This window comes from Mobula hypostoma, assembly GCF_963921235.1.
Source record: "Mobula hypostoma chromosome 8 unlocalized genomic scaffold, sMobHyp1.1 SUPER_8_unloc_1, whole genome shotgun sequence".
NCBI lineage: Eukaryota > Metazoa > Chordata > Chondrichthyes > Myliobatiformes > Myliobatidae > Mobula > Mobula hypostoma.
In genome coordinates this window covers 496,479-506,492 of record NW_026948120.1, presented here as the reverse complement: position 1 = coordinate 506,492, position 10,014 = coordinate 496,479, and the positions used below count along the sequence as shown (strand labels likewise).

Here is a 10,014-nt window from a genome sequence, read left to right as displayed (position 1 = left end):
CTGTCTGTGACTCCTCCGGCCCCTACACCCCTCCCCGTCTGTCTGTGACTCCTCCAGCCCCTACACCCCTGCCCGTCTGTCTGTGACTCCTCCAGCCCCTACACCCCTCCCCATCTGTCTGTGACTCCTCCGGCCCCTACACCCCTCCCCGTCTGTCTGTGACTCCTCCAGCCCCTACACCCCTCCCCGTCTGTCTGTGACTCCTCCGGCCCCTACACCCCTCCCCGTCTGTCTGTGACTCCTCCAGCCCCTACACCCCTCCCCGTCTGTCTGTGACTCCTCCGGCCCCTACACCCCTCCCATCTCTGTGATTCTTCCAGCCACCATACCTCTGTGACCCCCCCTTCAGTCCCCAGTCCTGTCTCTGTAACCCCCTTCCCTACACCACTCCCCATACTGTATATGTGACCCCCGCCCCCCCCAGCTCCTACAACCCAGGTGGTGTGGTGTGGGGCTGGGGTTGTTATTGAATCCCCTGACCGTTTCTGGTTTCTCCGAAAGGGTCAGTCTGCCTAGATTGCAACAGGAGGCAGTCAATCCCCCGGTGAGTGCAAGCCTTCAGGTCCTCGGGAGGCAGGGGGAGGGAAAATGGGGGCTGCAGGATATGTGGGGGTGTGTTCCTCCAGCCGTCTGGATGTTCAGTCTCCATCCTCGTCTGTGGGGTCTTCCTGTGTGTCTCCGGTTAGATGGTGGGCTTCGGGGGGCTGGGGAGGTGCCCGTTAGCAGTGCTTCGAGACCGTCGGCAGTGGTGGACCTCGGTCGGTGAAAGAGGTCGTCCTGACGGGTAGAGAGAAATAGAGTAGCTGTGAGGAGGAACGAGAGAGATGGAGAGGGAGAAGGGAGAAAGGGAGAGGAAGAGAGAGAGGGAGGGGTAGTGATAGAGGGAAGGATGCGAGGGGAAGAAAGGTTGAGGGAGAGGGGAAATATTGTTGTGAAGGAGAGGGGGAGAAGGAGGGAGAGAGAAGGGGAAGAGAGGAAGGGGACGGGCGAAGAAGGAGGAGAGGGATTGTGGAGGAGAAAGGGGGAGAGATGGATATAAAGGGGGAGAAGGAGGGGGCAGGAAGGGAGGAGGAGTGAGAGGAGGAAAGGGCGAAGGAGAGCCCTTTAGAAACCGCTTCTTCCCTGTCATTAGTTTTCTGAACCCATCAACCTGCTCTTCCACATTTGCACTATTTCATTGACGTTTTGCAGTTTATTGTAATTTTTTCTATCTCGCACTGTACTGCTGCCTATAAAACCACAACTTTCCCAATCCGTGTCAGTGCTAATAAACCTGATTCTGGGGGGGAGGAACGGGGAAGGGGGAGCATCATCAACAAGAAGAGATTAACAGGCAGAGGTGGAGGGGGAAGAGAAACAAGAGGGTGGGGTGAAGGAGGAGGGAAAGAGGGAAGACGAGGGAGAATGAGTCAGAGAGAGTGTGGGCAGAGGGGACAAGAGATAGAAAGAGTGTGACAGGGACAACATGGGGAACGATTTAAAGTGAGCAATATAAAGGGAGAGAGAGTGACAGGAAGTGGGGTGTGAAAGAGTGAGGGAACAGACAGAAAGGGTGAGGGAGACAAGAGGGAGAGAGGGTTAAGAAATGGTGGGAAGAATGAGTCAAAGAAAAATAGCAAGGGAAGGAAGGAAAGAGGATGTGGGAGAGATGGATAGACAGAGGGAGGGAGGGAGGGAACAGAGTCAGGAACAGCTACAGTTCACACTCTAAGAAGAGCAAGAGGAGAGAGGGCGGGAGGGCAAGGGGGTGGAAGAGGAGGAGACAAGAGAGGGAGTGAGAGAAAGCAAAACACAAGGAGATTAAGAATGTGTGAAACAGAGAGAGAGTGAGACAGGAAAAGCAGGTTTGGAGGGAGACTGTGAAAAAGGGGTGTACAATGGAAGGATCAGGGGGTGATTAGAGGGGAGAAGAGGGGTAGAAAATGGTGAGAGGGAAAGAAAGGAGAAGAGGATAGAGAGAGAGAGACCATGGGCAGGGAAGGCAGGTGTGGACAACTGACATGTTGTGCCTCAGTTTCTCTCTCCTCCGTCGCACCCTCTTGGCAGCACAGCTCTCCCGTCTGCCTCCGCCCCACCATGAACCAGTGACCCACCCCATCCCCGTCCACTCACCTGTCACTGAGCTCATCCACCTCGTGGTCTAGGCCCTTGCGTTCGATGTCACTTCGCTCCCGCAGGCTGGCGGACAGGCACATGAGGATGCCACAGCGGCGTGTACGGTAACACACAACGTCCACCACCACCAGCAATGCCACGAAGATCACCAGGATGATACCGACTACACCACCTGTGCCAACACTCGGCTTACGTCCTGTCGCCGGGAGGGAGAGTGGGAGAGCGGGGAGGAAAAGAATCAAGGGGAGAAGGTCAGAGGTGAGTCCAGTCTCAAGGGCTGAGGGAGAAAATGATCAGATTCAGGGCAGGGGTTGGGTCAAGGGATGAGGGGAGGGGTCAAGCAGATAGTAAGGGTCAATTGGAGAGGTGAAGGGTTGAGGAATGAGGTCAGGGTCAAGGGTGAGGCAGAATATTGTGGGGCAAGGGGAGGAGGTCAAAGACAAGTTCAGGATCAAGAGTCGAGGGAAGAGTGCGGGTCAACAGTCAAATGGTGAAGATAAGTGTCAAGGACGAGGGGTAAAAGCGAAGATGAGAGTCAAGGGGAAGTTAAGGGACAAGGGGCAGTGCAAAGGTCAAGGGATGAGAACGAGTACAGGGGTGATAGACCAAGAGAGATGAGAAGGACAGGAGTCGCCCAGAAAGCAGACAGTACCCTCATGATTGTTATCTCAATTCCGAATGGAGGGGTGCAGGAGTCTGGGACACAGGGGCAGAAGGTCGAGAGTGGACAGAGGATTTGGTGGTGGTCAGAGGAAGTGACGTTCTGCAACTCACCAACAGCAGCAGCAGGCGATCTCTGAGGAACGGAGACATTCAGGTAGCTGGTCACCGAGCGACCATTACTGTTTTCCGCCTCGATCTCTAACTCATAGACTGAGCCCCAGTTCAGATTGTCCAGGAGGTAGGAGTCAGAACGGGAATTATTCACTGTTACACTGTGCCATTCATCAGCTTCAACCTGGGGGGCAGCGGTTAGAGGCAGAGATATATCTTCAAACCTACTCAAAACCTTACACCCCCCACCCACACCAACCCATCACACACTCCCGGAGTCAGACACTGAGTGAAGCTCCCTCCACACCGTCCCATCACACACTCCCGGAGTCAGACACTGAGTGAAGCTCCCTCCACACCGTCCCATCACACTCCCAGGATCAGACACAGAGTGAAGCTCCCTCCACACTGTCCCATCACACACTCCCGGGGTCAGACACAGAGTGAAGCTCCCTCCACACTGTCCCATCACACACTCCTGAGGTCAGACACAGTTGCGGCTCAGGTGTGTGGATCGACTCAAGCTGAGCTGCTCGTCGGGCCCAGGCCCCGCAGCCTTACCCGAGAGACAAATCCACACAACTTGATCTGTCTTTCATCGACACCCACAATCCCATTCAGGGATGCAGGCAGGAGGTAACTTTATGGGCTGCTGCTCCACACCCTCCACTTCCAAGCCCTTGTCCACCGTCCCGACACGCCATGGCGGTCGGTCTTCCCACCTGGAGGTGACGGGGTTCCCCAATGGAAGTCCCTTTACAAGGGGGTCCTTCCCATGCACCTTGGGGATCTCGGCTGGAGGGTGCTGCATAAAGCGGTGCCCTGTAATAAGTTCTTCAGTCTGTACACGGATCTCCCAGCCGCGTGTCACTTCTGCAGGCTGGAGGAGACCGTGTACCATATGTACGTGGAGTGTGAGAGATTGCAGCCCCTTTTTGCGTATCTGCGTGGGCTGCTTCTCACCTTCTGGTTGCATTTCAGTCCCACCCTATTTATATACGGTCATCCAGTAAGGAGGGGGGCACAGAGGGATGAGGATGTCCTTGTCAACTTGCTCCTGGGGCTGGCGAAAATTGCCATCCGTGGCTCCTGGAAAAAGGTGGCAGGAGGTTCTCCCCGGGCGCACTGCCTGGCTATGTTTAGGGGGTATGTTCGTGCCCGGGTGAACATTGAAAAGGAATACGCACAGTCCACGGCGACCGTAGAGGTGTTCCGGGACCGTTGGGCTCCGCGGGGTGTAAATGCCATCATTGATGAGGATGGAAATATATTGGTTTAACATGTATTGTCTGTTTGTAGTTAAGTAAATGTGTTAGTCACTGGTTTTGTGCATATTGTATAGCACCGACATTTGTAATAAAGAATTTGTTAAAAAAAAGAGGTCAGACACAGAGTGAAGCTCCCTCCACACCGTCCCATCACACACTCCCGGAGTCAGACACAGAGTGAAGCTCCCTCCACACTGACCCATCACACACTCCCACGGTCAGACACAGAGTGAAGCTCCCTCCACACTGTCCCATCACACGCTCCTGGGGTCAGACACAGAGTGATGCTCCCTCCACACTGTCCCATCACACACTCCCGGGGACAGACACAGAGTGATGTTCCCATCACACACTCCCGGGGTCAGACACAGAGTGATATCCCATCACACACTCCCAGGGGCTGACACAGAGTGATGTTCCCATCACACACTCCCGGGGTCAGACACACAGTGATGTCCCATTACACACTCCCGTGGGCTGACACAGAGTGATGTCCCATCACACACTCCCGGGGGCTGACGCAGAGTGATGTCCCATCACACACTCCCCGGGGCTGACACAGGGTGATGTCCCAACACACACTCCTGGAGTCAGACACAGAGTGATGTCCCATCACACACTCCTGGGGTCAGACACTGAGTGAAGCTCCCTCCACACTGTCCCCTCACACACTTCTGGGGTCAGACACAGAGTGAAGCTCCCTCCACACCATCCCATCACACTCCCAGGATCAGACACAGAGTGAAGCTCCCTCCACACTGTCCCATCACACACTCCCGAGGTCAGACACAGAGTGAAGCTCCCTCCACACCGTACCATCACACACTCCCGGAGTCAGACACAGAGTGAAGCTCCCTCCACACCGTCCCATCACACACTCCCGGGGACAGACACAGAGTGAAGCTCCCTCCACACTGTCCCATCACACACTTCGTCCTGTGGTCAAACACAGGGTGAAGTTCCCTCCACACTGTCCCATCACACACTCCCGAGGTCAGACACAGAGTGATGCTCCCTCCACACTGTCCCATCACACACTCCCGGGGTCAGACACACAGTGATGTCCCATCACACACTCCCGGGGACAGACACAGAGTGATGTCCCATCACACACTCCCGGGGGCTGACACAGAGTGATGTTCCCATCACACACTCTAGGGGTCAGACACACAGTGATGTCCCATCACACACTCCCATGGGCTGACACAGAGTGATGTCCTATCACACACTCCCGGGGTCAGATACAGAGTGATGTCCCATCACACACTCCCGGGGGCTGACACAGAGTGATGTTCCATCACACACTCCCGGGGGCAGACACACAGTGATGTTCCCATCACACACTCCCGGGGACAGACACAGAGTGATGTCCCACCACACACTCCTGGGGACAGACACAGAGTGATGTCCCATCACACACTCCCGGGGGCAGACACAGAGTGATGTCCCGCCACACACTCCCGGGGACAGACACAGAGTGATGTCCCATCACACACTCCCGGGGGCTGACACAGAGTGATGTCCCATCACACACTCCCCGGGGCTGACACAGAGTGATGTCCCATCACACACTCCCGAGGTCAGACACAGAGTGATGTCCCATCACACACTCCCGGGGTCAGACATACAGTGATGTTCCCATCACACATTCCCGGGGGCTGACACAGAGTGATGTTCCCATCACACACTCCCAGGGACAGACACAGAGTGATGTTCCCATCACACACTCCAGGGGTCAGACACAGAGTGATGTGTCATCACACACTCCCGGGGACAGACACAGAGTGATGTCCCATCACACACTCCCGGGGTCAGACACACAGTGATGTTCCCATCACACATTCCCGGGGGCTGACACAGAGTGATGTTCCCATCACACACTCCCAGGGACAGACACAGAGTGATGTTCCCATCACACACTCCAGGGGTCAGACACAGAGTGATGTGTCATCACACACTCCCGGGGACAGACACAGAGTGATGTCCCATCACACACTCCCGGGGTCAGACACACAGTGATGTTCCCATCACACATTCCCGGGGGCTGACACAGAGTGATGTGTCATCACACACTCCCGGGGACAGACACAGAGTGATGTCCCATCACACACTCCCGGGGTCTGAGGTTCGGGAGAGACAGGAGCCACATACTTCCTTGTATCTGATGAAGTGCCGTAGAACTGGGCTCCCTCCGTTCTCCACGTCCTTGAAGAATATCCGGATATTGTTGCCTATGCTTTCTCTCCTGGTGGAGACACTGGGCCTGTCTGGTTCCCCTGTGGGAATAACAAACATTTTTCATTGGTCCTGTCCCATGGAACAAAGGATCAGGCCTTTCCTCCTATCTGCCCGTTACCGGCTCTCTAATCTAGCTCTCCCATCAGCCATTGTATTCTCAACACACCCCTTTCCCCGAATCTCTCTCCCCTTTTAGAAACCCCGACCCAGTCTCCTCCCAAAACCTCTTTTGGTAATCAAGAACGAGCGGCACATGTTCAGCTTGTAGAGGTACACTTGTGTCAGGGGTCCTGATTGTCGAGACCCTCAGCCTCCTGCCCTCACCCCATTCAATTTATTCCATCCCAAACTTCTCTTTCTTCTAAATGTCTTGATCCGTACTTCCCTTGACGTGCAAGGAGACCCCACCCTGAGCTGCTCCAGGTTTCTCTTCCGGACGGGAGTCCCTCCTTCCCTGGGGAACATCCCGAGGAAACCCGGTCATGCCACTCTGCCCCATCTCCATTTTGGAGAAAGGGGCAGCATTCTCTGTCCCATCCCCATCTGAAGCCTTGCCAGCACCACTTTACAACCCGTGTTCTCAGGATTATTTTTCATTTCCACAGTTTGTCTTCTTCTGTACTTTGGTTGCCAGTTTTTATCTGTGTACGTATAGTGTTCATAGAATTCTATAGTATTTACTTTTTTCCTGCAAATCCTTGAAAGAAAATAAATCTCAAGGTAGTATATGGTAACATATCTATTTGAGAATAGATCTACCTTGATCTTTGATTCCCTACCAGAGGGGACAAGACTGTCTATCTATCCTTATGGAGGGAGGGATGGATGATTCTACTCCTCTTATCCGTAAGCCTCTCAGGCTCCTTCACTCCAGGGAAAGCATATCCGATCTCTCCCCATAACTAGAGTTCTCTAGTCCGGGCAGCATCCGGTGGGAGTCTTCTCTCACTCCCTGCATTGCGATCGCATTCATGGCATGAAAATGGTTGGTTGTGTTGTAACAATGACAATATCTACTGCGAGGTAATGTTGCAGCTTTATAAAACTGTGGAAAGATCCACCCAGCGTATTGTGTTCAGTTCTGGTCACCTCATTATAGGAAGGGTTTGGGAGCTTTAGAGGGGGTGCAGAGGAGAGTTACCAGGATGCTGCCTGGATTAGGGAGCATGTCTTATGAGGATAGGTTGAGCAAGCAGGGGGATGAGAGGTGACTTGATAGAGGCCTACACGATGATAGGAGGTGTGGATCGAATGGAAAGTCAGAGACTTTTTCTTTTTCAGAAAATAGCTAATATGAAGGACAGTATTTTAAGCTGATTGGAGGGAAGTAGAGGTGAGATGTTAAAGGTTTTTTTTACACAGAGAGTGGTGTGTGTGTGGGACACCCTACCAGGGGAGGTGGCAGAGGCCAGTACGTTAGGGATATTTAAGAGACACTTTAGATAGGCACATGGCAGAAAGAAAAATGGAAAGCAGGGTGAGATTGATGTCAGAGGAGGTTAAATGGTGGAGGGCCTGTTGTGCTGTACTTTTCTATGTTCTGAAGAACGTGGATGGAGCATCTGGGCAGAACCATAGTAAAATGGTGTTTAGTGTGAAGAGTGTGAGGAATGTGCAAATAAAGTGGATGGCTTTCTCATTGGGGTTCAACTTGGTCTCTTCCTGCTATAGGAAAGATGCAGAGGAGATTCACAAAGGTATTGCTAGGACTCGAAGGACTAAGTTATGGAGAGAGGTAGGGCAGTTTGAGACTTTATTCACTGGAGTTTGGGTGACCTTCTAGAGGTATATAAGTTGATGGGGGGTGGGCATAGAAAGGGTGAATGCGCACAGCCGTTTTCCTGAGGGTTGGGGAATTGAGGATTAGAGGACACCAGTTGACCTTGTAGACATGAACTTGGGTTAGTGGAACTGGCATCTATTTACAGCCATTTGGGGGGTGGGAATCAAATTAAAGCGGCTAGGTGTGAGGAGGTTAGTTCACAACAGAGGGATGGGAACCAGTGCAGAGAGACAGAGGGGTGTAAAGTGAGCGTAGAAGCAAAAAGTACAAAGGGGAAAAGTAAAAGTGGCAGGCCGACAAATCCAGGGCAAGCATTAAAAAGGGCTAAGAGAGTTGTAAAAGAGTGCCTGAAGGCTTTATGTGTCAATGCAAGGAGCATTCGTAATAAGGTGGATGAATTGAAAGTGCAGATTGTTATTAATGATTATGATATAGTTGGGATCACAGAGACATGGCTCCAGGGTGACCAGGGATGGGAGCTCAACGTTCAGGGATATTCAATATTCAGGAGGGATAGACACGAAGGAAGGGGAGGTGGGGTGGCGTTGCTGGTTAAAAAAGAGATTAACGCAATAGAAAGGAAGGACATAAGCCGGGAAGATGTGGAATCGATATGGGTAGAGCTGCGTAACACTAAGGGGCAGAAGACGCTGGTGGGAGTTGTGTACAGGCCACCTAACAGTAGTAGTGAGGTCGGAGATGGTATTAAACAGGAAATTAGAAATGTGTGCAATAAAGGAACAGCAGTTATAATGGGTGACTTCAATCTACATGTAGACTGGGTGAACCAAATTGGTAAAGGTGCTGAGGAAGAGGATTTCTTGGAATGTATGCGGGATGGTTTTTTGAACCAACATGTCGAGGAACCGACTAGAGAGCAGGCTATTCTGGACTGGGTTTTGAGCAATGAGGAAGGGTTAATTAGCGATCTTGTCGTGAGAGGCCCCTTGGGTAAGAGTGACCATAATATGGTGGAATTCTTCATTAACATGGAGAGTGACGTAGTTAATTCAGAAACAAAGGTTCTGAACTTAAAGAGGGGTAACTTTGAAGGTATGAGACATGAATTAGCTAAGATAGACTGGCAAATGACACTTCAAGGATTGACGGTGGATATGCAATGGCAGGCATTTAAAGGTTGCATGGATGAACTACAACAATTGTTCATCCCAGTTTGGCTAAAGAATAAATCAAGGAAGGTAGTGCACCCGTGGCTGACAAGAGAAATTAGGGATAGTATCAATTCCAAAGAAGTAGCATACAAATTAGCCAGAGAAAGTGGCTCACCTGAGGACTGGGAGAAATTCAGAGTTCAGCAGAGGAGGACAAAGGGCTTAATTAGGAAGGGGAAAAAAGATTATGAGAGAAAACTGGCAGAGAACATAAAAACGGACTGTAAAAGCTTTTATAGATATGTAAAAAGGAAAAGACTGATAAAGACAAATGTAGGTCCCCTGCAAACAGAAACAGGTGAATTGATTATGGGGAGCAAGGACATGGCAGACCAATTGAATAATTACTTTGGTTCTGTCTTCACTAAGGAGGACATAAATAATCTTCCAGAAATAGTAAGGGACAGAGGGTCCAGTGAGATGGAGGAACTGAGCGAAATACATGTTAGTAGGGAAGTGGTGTTAGGTAAATTGAAGGGATTGAAGGCAGATAAATCCCCAGGGCCAGATGGTCTGCATCCCAGAGTGCTTAAGGAAGTGGCCCAAGAAATAGTGGATGCATTAGTGATAATTTTTCAAAACTCGTTAGATTCTGGACTAGTTCCTGAGGATTGGAGGGTGGCTAATGTAACCCCACTTTTTAAAAAAGGAGGGAGAGAGAAAC

At 51.7% G+C, this 10,014-nt stretch overlaps 1 protein-coding gene across 1 annotated transcript in view; it reads right to left on the bottom strand.

Annotated features, from left to right (window-relative positions):
• Positions 1-325: 325 nt before the first annotated feature.
• The window catches only part of ncam3 (neural cell adhesion molecule 3), a 32,183-nt gene continuing 22,494 nt past the window's right edge, over positions 326-10,014 (bottom strand). The window contains exons 10-13 of the mRNA XM_063038927.1: positions 6,309-6,433; positions 2,890-3,073; positions 2,113-2,311; positions 326-777 (exon numbers count right to left, since the gene is read on the bottom strand). Of these exons, the coding sequence (XP_062894997.1) occupies positions 720-777; positions 2,113-2,311; positions 2,890-3,073; positions 6,309-6,433 (566 nt within the window). The 3' untranslated portion in view covers positions 326-719. The remainder of the gene's footprint in view (positions 778-2,112; positions 2,312-2,889; positions 3,074-6,308; positions 6,434-10,014) is intronic.